This window comes from Colletotrichum abscissum (assembly GCF_030869225.1).
Source record: "Colletotrichum abscissum strain IMI 504890 chromosome Unknown Scaffold_57.1, whole genome shotgun sequence".
Lineage (NCBI taxonomy): Eukaryota > Fungi > Ascomycota > Sordariomycetes > Glomerellales > Glomerellaceae > Colletotrichum > Colletotrichum abscissum.
In genome coordinates, this window is record NW_026850500.1 from 174978 (window position 1) to 192518 (window position 17541).

Below are 17541 nucleotides of genomic sequence, written 5' to 3' on the forward strand. Positions count from 1 at the left end.
ACAGTAGACTGCGACTCTGTGAGATGGATGGCCTGCAGCGAGCATGGAGGGGGGGACGACGGGTCAGGGCCCGATCTCGGAAAGGCAAGATACGGTTACTCCGGGACCCGGTACATGGAGAACCTTAATGGAATGGCAGTGTCATCGAAGTATCCCCCGAAGGCAAAGTCGTAGGCCATGGCGGGCGCGCGGAGGGCGGCCCAGTCCCACGCACCGGTGTTTGAACGGGTGGCGGGAGACAGTTCTGGATGTCTGGACTCTTGACACGCTTCCCTTGGTATTGCCAGATAAGGAGAAAGCTGAGGGATTCGTGCTGTGGGACTTGTTCGTGTTGTGGATGGATCATGGCCCGACATATTCTCTTGATCATGGGTCGCTCTGACAATGCGCGCATATAGCGTATGTAATCGTAATACCAATGTGCATCTCACCCTGGTAACTCGCAACCCGGCTGAGCCAAATGCTTCCTCCACAATTGGTGATAAGTTTCTACCGATCTTCCACATGCTCCGAACGGCGGCGACAGTTACCAAAGACTGAAGGGCGGGCGGAGAGCAGAGCGGTTGTCATCGGATGTAGATCCGAGCGATGCCCCTCGGCCCCTCCTCCATGCCGCTCCCTTCAAGTTCTGTTCCGCGCGGGACAACACCCAGATCGCCCCATCTTGTTCCGCCCGAGCTGCAGAGTCAAGCTGGAATAAGCCCCGTATGCATGGAATCTTCTCTCGCCGCCGCCGCTGCAGTTCCATCATCCGTGACTCCATCTGACGGACGCCTTTCCCTGTCCCGTTGCTCCGCCAGTCTTTGACATCAACTACCAAGTAGAATAACACCGTTTGCATGGATCTTTGGTCTTGACATCAAGCAGCCCCGCGCCCTTTACGCCCTTTGCGCCCACAGCAGTTGGGACATACCTGGTCTACAATCTGTGGACTACCTACAGCGGAGCGAGTCGGCGACGAACTACTGCTAAGCCCACCGTTACATGGCTGCTAGCCAACCTCTCTGACTAAACCGCCGATTACTGCAGTGCGGGCAACATAAAGTACCATACTTTAGCTAGCAAGGGTCTTCAACGAGACCGTTGTCGCCAAGGCCAACGAAGCAACCCCCAAATCCCCGTTATCCTACACAGTAATCATCTTGCGCGGATAGCCTTCAATCTTTCGCTGCTCTTCACTGGTCCGGGGCGTGGTGTCCGACTTCAGTCGTTCAGAGTCTGTGTAAATGACTCAAACACAACACTCGGAATCCTTTGCGACTCTATTACTACCCATCATCCTCAAGAACCCTGCTGAATGCCACAAGCCTCACAACGTTGAATCTCACATCACACTCCTCAAAATGCCTTCTCTCACTATCGGCGTTCTGGCTCTTCAAGGCGGCTTCCATGAACATGTCCAGCTCGTACGGAAGGCCGCCGTCTACCTCGCTACGGCCGAGTCTTCGGTGCCAAGCCCGAGACCCGAGATCGCTGCCATCGAGGTCCGCACCGAGGCAGAGCTCCGTAGTTGCGATGCCCTCATCATTCCAGGCGGAGAGAGCACAACCATCTCGTTTATCGCGGCGCAGTCCGGGTTGATGGAACCCCTCAAGGAATTCGTCAAGTAAGCCACCTCGCTCAACTCTCACCCACCAAAGATCCGAGTTTGCGTTCATGATGTCATGTGTGAAATTGAGTGAATTCCACACCTCATTCGGTTGCCTTTTCACTAGTATTCTCACTCACTCACGCACTCACTCACTTTTTGCGAATACCTTGGAGGTCTTGGAGAGAGTTTTCCCGTGAGACAAGGTCTAACTCTTATTCTTCTTTTTAGAGTCGACCGTAAGCCAGTCTGGGGAACCTGCGCCGGCGCCATCCTTCTCGCTGATGAGGCAAATGCCACCAAGAAGGGCGGCCAAGAGCTCATCGGCGGCCTGGGCGTTCGCGTCCACCGCAACCACTTTGGTCGACAAATTGAGAGTTTCGTCGCTGATCTAGACCTGCCCTTCCTGACGCAGGGCGACGGCAACACGAAAACGGCGTCATCCCCTTACCCTGGCGTCTTCATCCGCGCCCCAATCGTTGAGGAGATCCTCTCCACCGAGGCGGGCGAGAAGGGCGACAAGCCGGCCTCCTCGGCTGTCGAGGTCCTTGCCGTTCTTCCGGGGCGAAAGACCAAGGCCGCTGAGGGCGTCAGCCAGAGCACTGCGGACGACTCGGTCGGTGATGTTGTCGCTGTGAGGCAGCACAACATCTTTGCCACGAGTTTCCACCCTGAGCTCACTGACGATGTCCGCATTCACGTTTGGTGGTTGGAGCAGGTGATGAAGGCTGCGGCACCGACATCATCTGCATGACTGGGGCCTTGACGGCGGTTTTTTTTTCCTTCACGAACGAAGTGAAGTGATGTCACGCCACATATTCGCAAAGGAGGAAAAATGAGAAAAGATTTACACGAAACCATTGACGGATTAACTTAGATAGTTACCCAGGGCGTACCTATCGTCTCTGCGTCGACGTTGAGGGGTGGCATACACCATCTATGCCACAATTATGCCACCAGAGATGTCACCGGGGGCGACAGTTTCGAGTCACATCTCATCACATTTCACATCCCACCCGGCTGGCAACAAGTAGAGAGAAGAGAGGGCCATCTTGCATCACGCACAGACGCAACGGGAGGAGATTTGCAGATCTTAGTGCTGGCCAGCCTGGTCGCAACGGGTGGGCAGAGAGTTTGCGTAGCGCTGCCTTTGTCGATGGAATGAGGAGAAATGGGCTAGTGACAACCGTGGCTTGCGCGGAATTTGACCCTCCCGCCAATCCAGACACATCATCAGATCAGGCGCGAGCCGAGGGTTTACCCGTGAGTACGGGCCGGTAAACAAGAAAAAAAAAGTGTGAGATAATAGCCTGTGTAGCTACGGCCGGGGTCCCGCGGGAGGAGGAAGAGTGCGGCGAAACGGCCCCGCAAGAGAAGGGTAAAGATAGAATTTAGAATAGACCAGACGGAATCGCAGATGATCAGCAGTCCTAGTTCCAGCCGCTGCGACATCCAGTCAGCAGGGTTCAAGATGGCTTCCAAAGTTCAACGAATGCAGACATTTCCAAGACTCCCAGATGTTCAGCTGTGCAGATCCGAGAGCCGAGCATGAGGTCAAACCTCACTCTCGGATCCATATGTGCCCATGTCCATGATCTCGGGATGGTTCCTGGGGGGGTCAATGGGGTCACAGGGGTTTGTCGTCACATCGAGACCCGATGGACAGGGCCGTGATGAAATGATCGTCCAGAAAATGACATGCAGACGAGACCCGACGACGCGTATTTCTTTTGACAATGGGAGGCATGGCCAAGAGACGCAGATCACTCTTATTTTTCCCCAAAAGGCGGGATATTACTTCCAGACGGGGGAAGGGAGGCACTGGGCTTTCGAACCCTGGAATTCGCGTGTAACCCCAAAATGTGACTAATATCAGGGGGACCCTCATGATCTGATTGCTACCCGCACTCTAATATTGCGGGATCTAGCATCTTTCAAAAGCGGGCTTTTCGCGAGTCGGATGTAGAATGGTGATAGTTACACAACTTTTATTAGTGGTATTGGCACAAAGATTCATCTCCAACTAAGGCCAAGTAGTCGTGGTAGTGAAAGAAAACGAAGAATGCGCAGAATGGTCGCGATCAAGAAATGGAGCAAGTAATCTTATGATCGAATTTGATTTGAAGAAGAAGTACTCAGACCTCGTTGATTTTGTGTATATCTAATATCTACTCAATGGAACAAATGTTGACGATCCTTTGATGGATAAGGTACTATGATGAGGGTATATACTGGACCGAAGTAAGGTTATACAAGGAAATGAAAGTAAAAGCCCTCAAAGGCTCGTATTGAAAACAATTGGTATCAAGTATTGTCCTGAGAAGCAGTAGAGGCAACATGAAGCAATACGCAGGCTAAGAGTTCATGAGTCTTAATGGCCATCAACATCATCCACAATCTGTGGCACACACACATTTTCCCGCTCGCTCCACCCGCTCGCTTGCTTATGAAGACATGATCAACAAAAGAACAAATGCGCTGACGCAAAGAACAAGAGACTTGTCTGAAGAGACGACGTGTCCGGCACCGCTGTTGAAGTTGCCAGGACGGAAGGATGGATCAGCATCGGCAGTGACGGTTGCAGTTGACTTGTCGGTCACGGTGACTGAGACCGACACTGTGGCTGTTTGTGTAACCGGCTCGGCAAAGAGACCCCCATCGAAGGTAGAGACGCGTCCAGGGACATTGGTGATTTGAGGCAAGCAAGGCTCGCTCGCGCAGGTCTGGACGATTGTGCGCGTCGTGGTCAAGCCAGGCTCTGTGATGGTCTCGAGGAAGGTTGAAGTGACGACGGCATCAGTCGCTTGAGGGACAGTGAGGACGGCACTGAATGGTGTTGGGCAGTCGGTGCAAGTGGCTTGGATTGTAGTGAAGCCCGGAGGAAGGACACTGCCTGATGGTTGGCATCCTGTGATGCCGGTGCAGGTCTGGGTGATGGTGTAAGTCTCTGGCCTCAGACCCTGAGAGCACTCCGGGCAGAAGGTGGGATAGACTGTTGTATAGACTGCGGTGAAGGGATCATTGTTGGTCCCTGTCGGTGCAAGTTGTTGAGGGAGGATATAGATCGAGATCGGCTCAACCCTGGTAACGGTGAGGGCATCTAACGTTGTGGTGGAGGAACAATCTTCTTGTCTGCGGTAGACCCTTGCGCCAGCCGCAACGGCAGCGAATGCAAAGATGAGTTGCAACATTTTTGTAAGAGGCGAGAGGTGAGCTGGAGTGAGCTGATGTTGGATGGTTCAAGATTGTCGCGGTTGGATTCAGGGTCCAAGAGTGGCAGGAATCTCGGGCTGAAGAAGGAATGCGGACAAACTCTATATCAGGACATCTTGATCTCAAGATGGACCGATATCGTATGCCTCCCGTGCCGCCTTCACCCCAGCCGCCAAGCCGTTTGTCGACATCTGACATCCATCTCCGGAGCGTCATGTCCACTCGGGCGTCAACTCTATTGTTCATCCAACCCTCTTGGGGACTGCAAAGACGCCCCCCTAAGAGCCTCTCGAGAGTCTCACGGCCGGAACAGACGCAATTCCCACAAAGCCCCCATAGAGCTGCAAAGGAACAGTATGAGTGGGTTTGCTCGAGAGAGCGGCTGAATGCATACTTGCCAAGGTCTTTGTGACTGCGATCGTGATGTCTTCTGACCAGAGACTCCAATACCTGGCCTCGCTCAGCGCCACTGTCCGCGTGCGGTCGTGTGTGAGGGTATCTGTAGTCTCCTAGGACTGCTTGTCTTGTTCGGGAAGACAGGTTGGGATAGCTTCAACTGTCACGGGCCGTCCTGGTCAAGGGCGAGTGGTAACCGGATCCGAACAAGAAGCAGAGATCGGAAATAAGAGATAACTGTCAAAGCTTCCGTGGGAACGGTGAGATTGAGTTCAAGGGTCTAGGCTCTTTGTAGGGTGTGTGTCTTGGAACTAGACGGGATGACGGCTGACCAACCGCGACGGCTCCCCCGGGGAAAACCGCGCCAACTGTTGCGTAGATCTCGCGCATTCCCTTCCCGTATTTAGTTGCGGTCTAACTCTGCTAGTGTGTTATTTGACAACAACTCCTCACTCCTCCACTCCCACAGACCAGACCGACAGAGTTGACTAGGTAATGCACACACCCCCTCGGGATGGGGGACCTCCGACTCACCGTCCACTTCCCGTCAGTTCGTTTCCGGGCTGTGGCGGTAATATTCCCAAAGAGGCACCACAGCAGGTTGAAAGAGGCGGCCGAAGGAGGAGGGCCTGCCACAGCAAGTAGCCCACAGCCAGCAACGGTTCGGCTACATTGAACGCCTCCTGCTGGGGAGTTAGGAGAAGCTTGGACGGATTTGGTCAAGATGGACTTCAGCTCCCTCGAACCGTCTCGCACCTTATTGCGTCTGACTGACCTCCCACACACACACACACACACACACACACACAAGCACACACAGAAACGACCAGATAGCTATGACCCACCAGCAACGCTTTCGTACGGAGGCTGCAAGTCATCCTAGACCTGGGCGGCAGCTAGCGGAGAGAGCTTCTGCTAAGCATCTAATAAGTAAGGTCGGTAAGGTGCAAGAAAAGCTACTAAGAACGGGAGCAAATCCTCCCCTCTTTCGGACGACCCGCAAAGCAATAGAGCCAGGCGGATGTTGTCGTCTCAACCGTCGTCGTTCCTGCGGGCGCGGAATCTGAGATGACGGGAGTCTAATGCTAGTCAAATCACCTTAGCTATGTGTTTTCTCACCTTGCCCGCATACCTAGGCTCCTGTGGCTCTCAACCACATCACCCATCGCCGCTGACGCTACCGACGAACAAACAATGTGATTGTCTACAATGGGCCAACTCTGAGCATTCTTGAGTGTTACCTAGTAGCAATCACAGCAGTCTCGCTCTCCATCTCACCTACGCCGAGCGCGGAAAATCCGCCGTGGGCTCCCGAAGCGGCTCTAGTTCCCTCTCGGTTGACGGTCTTGTCTTAGATCTCCAAAAACGCCAGACCCCATTCTCACCAATCGCTTCTGAACAGCATCACAACTTTGGCCGGAACGAGCAGAACTCGGCCAGATTCAGTCACAGAATAGGTAACCATGAAGTCAGGCGAGGCATCAATCCTCCTGTTTTCGAATGAGATGGCTCTCGCCTCACTCTCATGGCTCTGCCGTATCCTCGACGAGAGGCACTCGGCCCGGTAACAGGTTCGCCACGATTTGCTCGCCATCTCTCCCTCCCTCTCGCCTCTTCTCTCGCTCTTCTATTTGCCTCTCTTCGCTTCCGATATCTGCCCTATTTTACATCTCGTCATTACTTGGACGTTGCAATCGAGTCCGAGGTAGAGTATCCATCATCCTCATCACACAGAGACATTGTGAGCCAGCTTGGCATGCGCCTTGGGCCGAAGACAGATCCTGCCATCGTTCCGCATAGGATACGACATTCCACACGCCTTCGGCCCATTCTGTCGGTTAGGAACGCACCAGTCTCACGGCAACAAGCTACAGCAGAACCTCACCATTAAAACAATCGAGCCATCTTCGTTGACCGTCGTACAAGAAACACATCTAGTATTTGTTTCACGGCGTCCACACACTTTGGCCTCGAACGCTTCTCTTGTTTGCCTTTTTTCTCTTTTTCCTCCCCCCGTTGAAACAGCGGCGCCTCCCGTCTTATTCGAGAGATGCCACTGCATGGTCAATAGTCGACCAGATATTTCCTTGTACGACTCTACTATACCTTAATATTCCGAAAGGAAACAAAAGAAAAGGATCGGCTCTGATTAGCAACAACGACGTTACACAACTAAGGTTAATCTTGCTGCTGCTCGGCTTCCAGACCTGGTGTCTTGGACGGTCTTGAGACTATCGTGCTGGAATCACGCAGCGGCGCTTCATCATCACCATGAAGTTCAACACCATCCTGGGCCTGTTGGTCGCTGCCAGCCAGTACTGGCCGTCCATCGCATTGCCTCAGTTTCCCGATAATCCCGTCTGTGCTGCCGGCATCACATCTGTCGAAGTACAGCCGGTGCAGTTCATCGTCAGACAGCCCATCTACATCAGCGCCTACTTACCAGTCAACACTGTCCTGGTACTCGATGATGGGCTGACCCTCACCATCACTAATGCTCCATTGACCTTGGTCACCGAAATTGACAAGTTAGGAACACTTACGTCCCAAGTTACTAGGTAAGTTATTCGAGCTTCTCAAAGTTCATACCTAGACATTGAAGCTAATACGACCACTTAGAATCATTGACCAGGTCTCGTCAATTCCAAACGCCTATGTCACCATCACAAGAGGTGGCCAGGCCGGATCTGAGGCAAGCACAATCACAATCTTCCCCTCTGGTCCTGATGGCGTCGGAACCTACTTGGTCTTCACCCCTTTTGCCAACATTGCGGCCACCACCGGCAGTAGTGTTCCAGAGACAGCAACTGTCCTGGGCACTCCCATCGACCCGAGTGGTTTTGTCACGCAGTCCGCGCCAGGAGCGAGCAGCGTTATCAACCCCGGACCCAGCCCTGCATCAGTTCCGGTCACAATCGCTCCCACAGCATCTGGAGGTGCTGCGGCTTTGCCTCAGATCTTTGCTACCGTCAACGTTGGTGGTGCCACGGGCGTGCCCAGGAACTTCACCGTCGTGGACTCGGCTGGATCTGCGGGTACGGTCTTTGCACAGACTTTTGACAGCTTCTCCATCACTGTTACTGGTCCTCAGAACGTCATTACGGTTTTCGGTAACGCCGGTGTTACACCCGCTGCCATCACATTGCCCGGTAACAGGGGTGTGACGCAGACCGGGGCCGATGCTGTGCTTCAGATTATCCAGACTCCGGGAGGCGAGGCCGATTTCCTTGCTAGGCTCACAACCGTGAGCATCCAGGGCCAAAACGGCCAGACCGGAACCTTCACGCTTATCCCGACGGCTGGCAGTGTTGGTGCGGTAATCGTACAGACTGCGGCACCAGCTCTTGGTGCCATCTTCCAGACCATCAGCGTTGCCGGAGCCACGCCAACTACACTTTCCATCCCGGCACCCGAAGGACAGACCGGAACTGTTATTGTACAGACCACGGATGGCTTCACAGGCCCCGCTGCTGGTCCGTTTACGACCGTTACCGTTGGCGGCGGCCAGGGTGATGCTCCCGCGACTGTGACTGTTCCCCCGGCCGCTGGTGCGACGGACGGCGTCTTCACCGTTCTCGTTCAAAGCCTGGATCCTACGGCCTTCAACGGACCTTTCCGAACTATCACGGCCGGCGGTAACACGGGAGGATCACCAGTCACCATCACTGTTCCTCCCTCAGGCAACGGCCAGACCGGTACTGTTGTTGTCCAGCCTGCCATCACCTCCTTCACCGGCCCTTTTACGACCATTACGACTGATGGCAACACTGGATCTCTTCCAGTCTCGCTCACCATCGTTCCCGCCGGCAACCCGACTCTGGGTACCATTATTGTTCAGACTCCCTCAATCACTGCTCGGCCTGCTCTCTTCAGAACCTTGGCCGCGCTCCCGATTGCCGGTCTCGGTGCCACAATCACCTTGCCCTTGTTAGGAAACTCTGCTTCTGCCCCCGGAACTATTGTAGTCGCCGTGGGACTGGGCGGAGATGATCCGGCCACGAGTGCACCAGCCGCTTTGGCTGCCAACCTAGTCACTATCCGAGGTGACTACAATGGCACAGATCCGTTGACTTTGACCCTCCCTTCTCAGGGCGACAACCCGGTTGCCACTATCGTCGAGCAATTGCCCGTCGGCTTCAGCGCGGGAGTCACTATTGGAAACTCTGCCTTAACTACGGCTGTACCTCCTGTCACGAACGTTGCTACGCAAGCTACCGCCCCTAGCGTATCCGCCGCAAACCCGGCGGCTTCGAACGCAGGTGTTCTCCCGAATATCCTCACTAGCGGCTACTCCGGATCCGTGCCGACCACGGTCACATTGCCTCCTCTGGGAACCCAAACGGCCTCTCAAGTCTTGGTCCTTACGCCATTGACCAACGCTGCCGGTTCTGCTGCGCCTGACCCGGCGGGCTCTGCTGCGACGGTGGCTCCTAATGTGATCAACACCATCACCACTGGATTTGGCGGTTCTCTACCTACCACCGTTACCGTCCTCCCACAGGGCCTTGCATCTACTGCTCCCGTCGCCTTGGTGTTGACTCCGGACCCAGCTGCTGCGACTGCCGCGGCGTCCCAAGGGGCTCTGCCTGGTTCCTTCACCACCCTCACCGGACCAGCTATTGGATCAATCCCCACCACGCTGACTATCCCTCCTGTAGGAACCAACACCGTCGGCACGGTTGTGGTTCTGGGCGACCCCTTGGCCACTGCTACTGCTCAGCCAGGCCAGACGCAGACACAGGATCCTGGTGCCAACGGAGTCCCATCCAGTCTTGCACCTGGAGCTCTGGGTGCCTTCACCACCATCCAGAGCGGCTTCAACGGCCTTCAGCCCTCGACCTTTACCGTTCCTCCTGCTGTCAGCGGCGCTCCAGGAACGGTTGTCGTCCTTACTCCTACTAACCCAGCTGCTCCCCAACTGACCCTCCCTTCCGGAGTGCCATTCGTTACGGTAACTACTGCTGGTGATGTCCCCGCTGTGCTAACAAACGTGTTGCTTCCCACGGGAACAAACACTCTAGGAACTGTTCTCGTCCAAACCCCTGCCACTCCAGCTGCTTCTCAGCTGAACCTCCCCTCTGGTGTGCCCTTCGTGACGGTCACAACACCGGCTGACGTTCCCGCCGTGGAGACGAACGTGCTGTTGCCATCGGGAACAAACACTGTTGGCACCGTTCTCGTCCAGGTGCCTTCGTCCTTGTTCACAGCCCTGCCCACCGGTGCTGCTACCACTCCAGGCGCAGTCAACTCTGGCTTGGTGCTTCCTGGACTCACTATCCCGCCCATTTCCATCGACTTGCCCACCATCATTCTGTCTATCCCCAGTCTCAGCCTGGGTTCCTTCATCACCTTGACCCAGGGCGGACCGGTAGCAACAACCGCCATTCTCCCTCCCTCCGGGACCAACTCGGTGGGCCTCGTGATTATCCAGACACCGACTGTCGCCGCGACTGCCGCTCCAGGCGCTGGTGTCTTCACGACTCTCTTCCAGGGCTTCTCCGGATCCGTTCCTCAGACTACCACCCTGCCGCCGACGGGAACCAACACCCTGGGCGTCGTCTTGATCCAGACGCCCACGGTTTCTGTGGAGGTCAACATCCTTCAGACCACCACGATTGGCTTCACCGGATCACTCCCCACTACCGTTACCGTGCAGCCGTCTTCCGGTGGCTCTGGTCTCGTGGTCGTTCAGACCCCGTTCACGAACCCCTCGGTCTCTGCCACCAACGTGGCGGCCAATAGCTTCATCACTACTACCCAGGGATTCACTGGCATTGCGCCGACTACGATTACTTACTTCCCTGGTGGAACTGACACGGTTGGCACCGTGGTCGTTCAGACACCCATCTTCTCTGGAGGTGCTGTAACTGTGCCATCCATCTCGTTGGGTCTGCCGAACATTCAGATCACAATTTCCATCGGCGGACCTGTTGCGGCGACATCTACTGTCTTGTCCTCCGGCACCAACACTATCGGAACCGTGATTGTTCAGACCCCCACTGCTCCCGGAGCCGGAGGCGCAACGACTCCCATCGTTGACCCGGCTGTCACCGCGCCCGGCTTTGTCTCTGTCACCACTGGCTACACTGGATCCACGCCAACTACCTTTACTCTGCCGCCAACCGGCACCCAGCCCGGAGTTGTCGTCGTCCAGACTCCTACCTCTGGCGTTGCTGTTGCTCCCAACAGCTTCATCACGGCTGTCACTGGATTCACCGGCACTGAGCCGACAACGGTGACGATTCTTCCTACGGGAACCAACTCTGTTGGCATCGTTCTCATCCAGACTCCCACAAGAATCAGCACGACTGTTTTGATCAGCATCAGCGGTGACCCTCCACCACCTACTGTGCCCAGCGGCTTCATCCTGACCACAACTGTTGGCACCGGTACTCTGCCCACCACAGTCACTTTCCCTCCCTCGGGCACCAACCCTGGAAGTGTGGTTGTCCAGACTCCATCTATTGGAACCGCGGCGCCCGGCGTCACGAACGCTTTGCCCAACGTCATCATCACGAGCGGGTTTGCTGGCTCTGCCACATCTACTCTTACGCTGACTCCCTCTTCCGCCGGCGACCCGACGACTTTGATCGTCTTGACGCCTACTTCTGCTGCTGCTCCTTCGGTCACCGTTGCTCCAGCATCGTTTGTTACTCTGACCAGTGGATTCTTCGGCACTGCACCGGCGACTACAACCTTGGCACCTGTGAACGCTGGAGATCCAGGAACTGTCATTATCCAGACACCTTTTCCCACGTCTGGCCTTTCCTTCCTCACTACTACCGTTGGCTACACGGGAGCTGTGCCGACTACCGCCACAGTATTCCCATCTGGAACTGAGACCGTTGGAGCCATCATTATCCAGACTCCTTTCTCTCCTTCTTCACCCGCGGTTACGAATGTTGCCCCTACACCTACGGCTCCTGGCTTCTCGTTCATCACGGTTCAGACTGGATATTCTGGCACCGGAACTCAGATCACCACTATCCTGCCTACTGCTAGCGGCAGCGTTGGTCTCGTTCTTATCCAGACTCCCACTATTGGACAGGATCCTGCGACTTCAAGTCCTGCGATCAACATTCCAACCACAGGGCCAGCTGCAACTCCGACTGTGGCACCCGCGTCGCTCGTGACTCTCATCAGCACATACACCGGAACGGTTCCATCGACCACTACGCTCGCTCCCGCTGGCACTGACAGCTTGGGGACCGTCATCGTCCTCCTTCCAAGCGCCACGGCAACCCCTGGAACTACTCCAGGTGCCAACTTCGCGACGCTCATCAGCACCTACACCGGATCCGTGCCGTCGACCTCGACTATCCTTCCTACCGGAACCAACTCCCAGGGAACTTTCGTCATCCTTGTCCCGAGCTCTACCATCGACCCTGGTACCCTCAGTGCTGGTGCTCCAGCTATTACATCCTCACCCGGTGCGGTATTTGCCACTCTCACTTCCACCTACGGAGGCTCGGTCACCTCATTCCAGACTGTGCTCCCATCGGGAACTGGCTCGACTGGCACCCTCGTTGTTCTCGTTCCGAGCAACGTGCTGGCTTCTCCCACAGCCACACCCGCCATTCCTCTTACTACTGTCACGTCGACGTATGGTGGCTCTGTTATCTCAACGGCCATTGCTTCACCTGCAAACCCTGGAGACCCTGGCACTCTTATTGTCTTGGTTCCAAGCAACGTTGCGAGCTCGACTGGTGGCGCTGCTCCTGGTGTTGGCAACAATGTACTCACAACACTCCTGTCCACCTACACCGGCTCAGTTCCTTTGACTACCACTGTCGCCCCGATCAACTCCAATGACCCCGGAACGGTCATAGTTCTCGTCCCAAGTGCAACGAGCGGAGCAGGCGCAGCAACGCCCACTGCTGGCGGTGTTATTACCAGCTTCTACAGTGGCTTGGTGCCTTCGACATCCGTGTTGCCTCCAGGTCCCTCTGGCGAGCCTGGTGGCACCGTCATCTTCCTTCCTAGCAGCACCGGTCTGTCAACCGCCGCTACAACGGCTTTGGCTGCCGGTCTCTACACTAGCACGTACGGAGGTTCAGTCACTCTTACTTCTACGCTCCCCGTCGGACCGTCTGGAGAGCCTGGTGCCACAGTCATCTTCGTTCCCAGCAACACTCCTGCGCCCACTCCCGCGACCACCGCATTGGCCGGAGTTCTCACCAGCTTCTACAGCGGACTGGTGCCATCAACTTCGGTTCTACCTGCTGGTCCTTCTGGCGAGCCAGGTGCCACAATCATCTTCCTCCCTAGTAACACAGTCACTCCATCTGCTACAGTGCCGACTGCCGGTGGCCTGTTCACCAGCTTCTATGGCGGTTCTGTCACTCTCACATCCACGCTGCCCACTGGGCCCTTCGGCGAGCCGGGTGCGACTATCATTCTCATCCCGACTCCCACTGCCACGCTCAGCCCGGCGCTACCGAATGTCTTGACTAGCACGTATGGAGGCTCTATTACGTTGACCTCTGTCTTGCCTACCGGTACCAACGGAGACCCCGGTCAGACAATCATCTTCGTCCCGAGCAACACCGGCGCTCCTGGCGCCACCGGTACACCCTCTTTGCCCAATGTCTTGACCAGCACATACGGTGGTTCAGTTACCCTGACCTCAATCCTACCAACTGGGCCATCGGGTGAGCCAGCACAGACAATCATCTTCGTGCCGAGTAGCTCTGCTGCTCCGGGTTTGCCCAACATCCAGACTAGCACATATGCAGGCTCAGTCACCTTTACGTCGGTCGTTACTGATGGTGGTATCAACGTGCCCCCGCAGACTATTGTCTTCGTCCCGGGCGCGACCATTGTTCCCAGCAACACTGATCCTGCAGGACTTCCCAACATCTTGACAAGTACCTATGGAGGCTCGGTGACTCTGACTTCGGTCCTCCCTGTTGGTCCATCTGGAGATCCAGCTACCGTTATATTCGTGCCAAGCGCGACTGGTGTTCCCAGCAACACTGGTGCTGCAGGTCTTCCCAATGTTTTGACCAGTATTTATGATGGTTCAGTTACTCTGACTTCCGTCATCTCTACTGGCTCTGCTGGAGACCCTGCGCAGACGATCATTTTCATTCCAAGTGCCCCTGGCGTCACCAGCAACACTGGTGCCGCTGGTCTCCCCAACATCCTGACAAGCACTTATGGAGGTTCGGTGACTTTGACTTCAGTCCTACCGGTTGGCCCATCTGGAGATCCTGCCACTGTCATCTTTGTACCGGGAACTCCTGGTGTTACCAGCAACTCTGGTGCGGCTGGTCTACCTAATGTTTTGACCAGCACTTACGGAGGCTCCGTTACTTTAACTTCAGTTTTGCCAGTTGGTCCGTCCGGAGACCCTGCTACAGTCATCTTCGTACCAGGCACTCCTGGCATCACTAGCAACACTGGTGCTGCGGGCCTACCTAACATCCTCACGAGCACCTACGGAGGCTCAGTCACTTTGACATCAGTCTTGCCCGTTGGTCCGTCTGGAGATCCCGCTACGGTCATCTTCGTACCTGGTGCTCCCAGCGCCACTCCAACCATCACTGCTGCTCCTACGCTGCCCAACGTCTTGACCCAGACCTACGGCGGCTCCGTTACGTTGACCACTGTTCTCCCCACAGGATCTGCGGGCGACCCTGGTGTGACTGTCATCTTCGTTCCCTCTGCTCCAGGCGCCTCGTCCGTTGACCCTACTCAGGCTCTCGGCAATGTGTTGACAAGCACCTACGACGGATCGGTCACGCTCACGACTACTTTGCCGGTTGGCCCATCTGGTGACCCAGCGACTGTGGTCTTGGTACCAAGCAACACCTTGGTACCAACAAGCACCGCAGCGGCAGGCCTTCCGAACATCCTGACGCAGACCTATGGTGGATCTGTGACTTTGACATCTGTTCTTCCCACGGGTCCTTCAGGAGAGCCTGGCGCAACGGTCATCTTTGTTCCTGGCTTGCCTACTACAGCACCAACTGTTCCATCTGTTGGAGGCGTTTTGACGAGCACTTACGGCGGTTCAGTCACTTTGACGACTACTTTGCCCATCGGACCGTCTGGCGACCCAGCGACCGTCATCTTGGTGCCGACCAGCACCGGAGCCGTTGGCCTTCCTAATATCCTTACTCAGACATACGATGGTTCGGTGACCTTGACGACTGTGCTGCCTACGGGCCCATCAGGTGAGCCTGGAGCTACAGTTATTTTCGTTCCTGGCCTCCCGACCACTGCTCCGTCCGTTCCATCTGTCGGAGGTGTTTTGACCAGCACGTACGATGGATCGGTAACGCTCACGACCACTTTGCCTATCGGCCCATCTGGCGATCCAGCAACCGTTGTATTGGTGCCAAGCAGCACTGGAGCAGCCGGTCTACCCAACATTCTGACCCAGACATACGGTGGATCGGTGACATTGACAACTGTCCTCCCTACGGGTCCTTCGGGAGAGCCTGGTGCAACTGTTATCTTTGTGCCAAGTTCCCCGATTGCTACACCAACTGTTGCCCCTGGAGGCATCTTGACCAGTACTTATGCCGGATCGGTCACCCTTACGACCACCTTGCCCATCGGTCCATCTGGTGATCCTGCTACTGTCATTCTGGTACCGGGTAGCACAGCAGCCGCAGGTCTTCCCAATATCCTTACCCAGACGTACGGAGGCTCGGTTACCCTCACCACTGTTCTGCCTACTGGCCCGTCCGGCGAGCCCGGTGCGACGGTCATCTTCGTACCAAGCTCTCCTATTGCTACACCTACCATTGCCCCTGGCGGAGTGTTGACCAGTGTGTATGATGGCTCAGTCACGCTGACATCGACTTTGCCCGTCGGTCCATCTGGGGAGCCTGGAGCTACTATCATCCTCATCCCTACCAATACTGGGGTTCCGTCATTGCCCAATGTCTTCACTTCGACGTACGACGGCTCGATTACGCTCACCACTACCCTCCCAGTCGGACCTTCTGGAGACCCGGCGACCGTTATCCTGGTGCCGAGCCAGACTGTCGCTCCCGCTGCCCCAAGCAATCTCTTCACCAGCACGTACGATGGATCTGTCACCTTGACCACGACCTTGCCCATTGGCACTGTTGTTCTGGTCCCCAGTCAAACTGCGGCTCCTGGCCTCCCCAACATCCTCACTTCTACGTACGGAGGTTCGGTCACTTTGACCACCACATTGCCTGTTGGTCCCTCAGGAGACGTTGCCACGGTCATTCTCGTGCCCAGCCAGACTGGCGCTCCTGGTCTTCCCAATGTCTTGACATCGACATACGGTGGCTCGGTAACCCTCACTACCACCTTGCCCGTTGGGCCTTCTGGAGATGTCGCGACTGTCATCTTGGTTCCAAGTGCGACACCTGCTCCTGGCTTGCCAAATGTCCTCACTTCTACGTATGGAGGATCAATCACTCTCACAACCGTCTTGCCGGTTGGTCCTTCTGGCGACCCCGAGACGGTGATTTTGGTACCAAGCCCGACCGGCGCTGGTGGCCTACCCAATATCTTGACTAGCACCTATGGTGGCTCAGTCACGTTGACCACCACGCTTCCAGTCGGACCTTCAGGCGATATCGCAACAGTCATCCTGGTACCCAGCACGACACCTGCTCCTGGCTTGCCTAATATTCTGACGAGCACTTACGGCGGATCGATCACGCTGACCACTGCCTTGCCTGTTGGCCCGTCTGGAGATCCCGTCACGGTGATCCTTGTACCGAGCCAAACTGCGGCGCCTGGTCTGCCCAATGTGTTGACCAGCACCTATGGCGGTTCAGTCACTTTAACTACCACGCTACCCGTTGGTCCCTCTGGCGATATCGCGACTGTGATTTTGGTACCCAGCTCAACTGCCGCCCCTGGTCTACCGAACATCTTGACCAGCACCTACGGAGGTTCCGTAACCTTGACAACAACTCTCCCAGTTGGACCATCCGGCGACATCGCGACCGTGATCCTCGTCCCCGGTGGTCCCACTTCCACGGCCGCCCCTGGTTTGCCCAACGTTCTTACCAGTACGTACGACGGCTCGGTGACTCTCACGACAACTCTGCCAATTGGCCCCTCTGGGGATCCTGCCACAGTTATCTTGGTGCCCAGTTCTGGATCGAATGGCGCTGGCCTTCCCAACGTGCTCACAAGCACCTATGGAGGCTCAGTCACTCTCACGACGACGCTGCCTATCGGACCTTCAGGCGACCCAGCAACTGTTATTCTTGTGCCTAGTTCTGGAGCGACCAATGGCGGTCTCCCTAATGTTTTCACCAGCACCTATGATGGCTCAGTTACCCTCACAACCACACTTCCCATTGGGCCTTCTGGAGACCCAGCAGAAGTCGTGTTGGTGCCCAGCT

General features: G+C 55.8%; 4 protein-coding genes across 4 annotated transcripts in view; 2 read left to right on the plus strand and 2 right to left on the minus strand.

Moving 5' to 3' along the window:
• Nucleotides 1-124: 124 nt before the first annotated feature.
• Nucleotides 125-394, minus strand: CABS01_14752 (uncharacterized protein; the record flags this gene model as incomplete). The annotated part of the gene is made up of 1 exon (XM_060548090.1): nt 125-394. The coding sequence occupies one exon, from the start codon at nt 392-394 to the stop codon at nt 125-127; it is 270 nt and encodes an 89-aa protein (XP_060393029.1).
• An 832-nt stretch (nt 395-1226) lies between these two features.
• On the plus strand, nt 1227-2342 carry CABS01_14753 (SNO glutamine amidotransferase; the record flags this gene model as incomplete). Its single annotated transcript, XM_060548091.1, has 2 exons — nt 1227-1606; nt 1820-2342. 2 exons carry the CDS (start codon nt 1227-1229, stop codon nt 2340-2342), a joined length of 903 nt encoding a protein of 300 aa, XP_060393030.1.
• Nucleotides 2343-4032: 1690 nt separating this feature from the next.
• CABS01_14754 (uncharacterized protein) lies at nt 4033-4779 on the minus strand (the record flags this gene model as incomplete). The annotated part of the gene is made up of 1 exon (XM_060548092.1): nt 4033-4779. The coding sequence occupies one exon, from the start codon at nt 4777-4779 to the stop codon at nt 4033-4035; it is 747 nt and encodes a 248-aa protein (XP_060393031.1).
• A 2689-nt stretch (nt 4780-7468) lies between these two features.
• CABS01_14755 (UbiD family decarboxylase) overlaps nt 7469-17541 on the plus strand; it is a gene marked incomplete at both ends in the record, with an annotated part of 28555 nt that continues 18482 nt past the window's right edge. The window contains 2 exons of the mRNA XM_060548093.1: nt 7469-7755; nt 7817-17527. Coding sequence (XP_060393032.1) covers nt 7469-7755; nt 7817-17527 — 9998 coding nt within the window. The remainder of the gene's footprint in view (nt 7756-7816; nt 17528-17541) is intronic.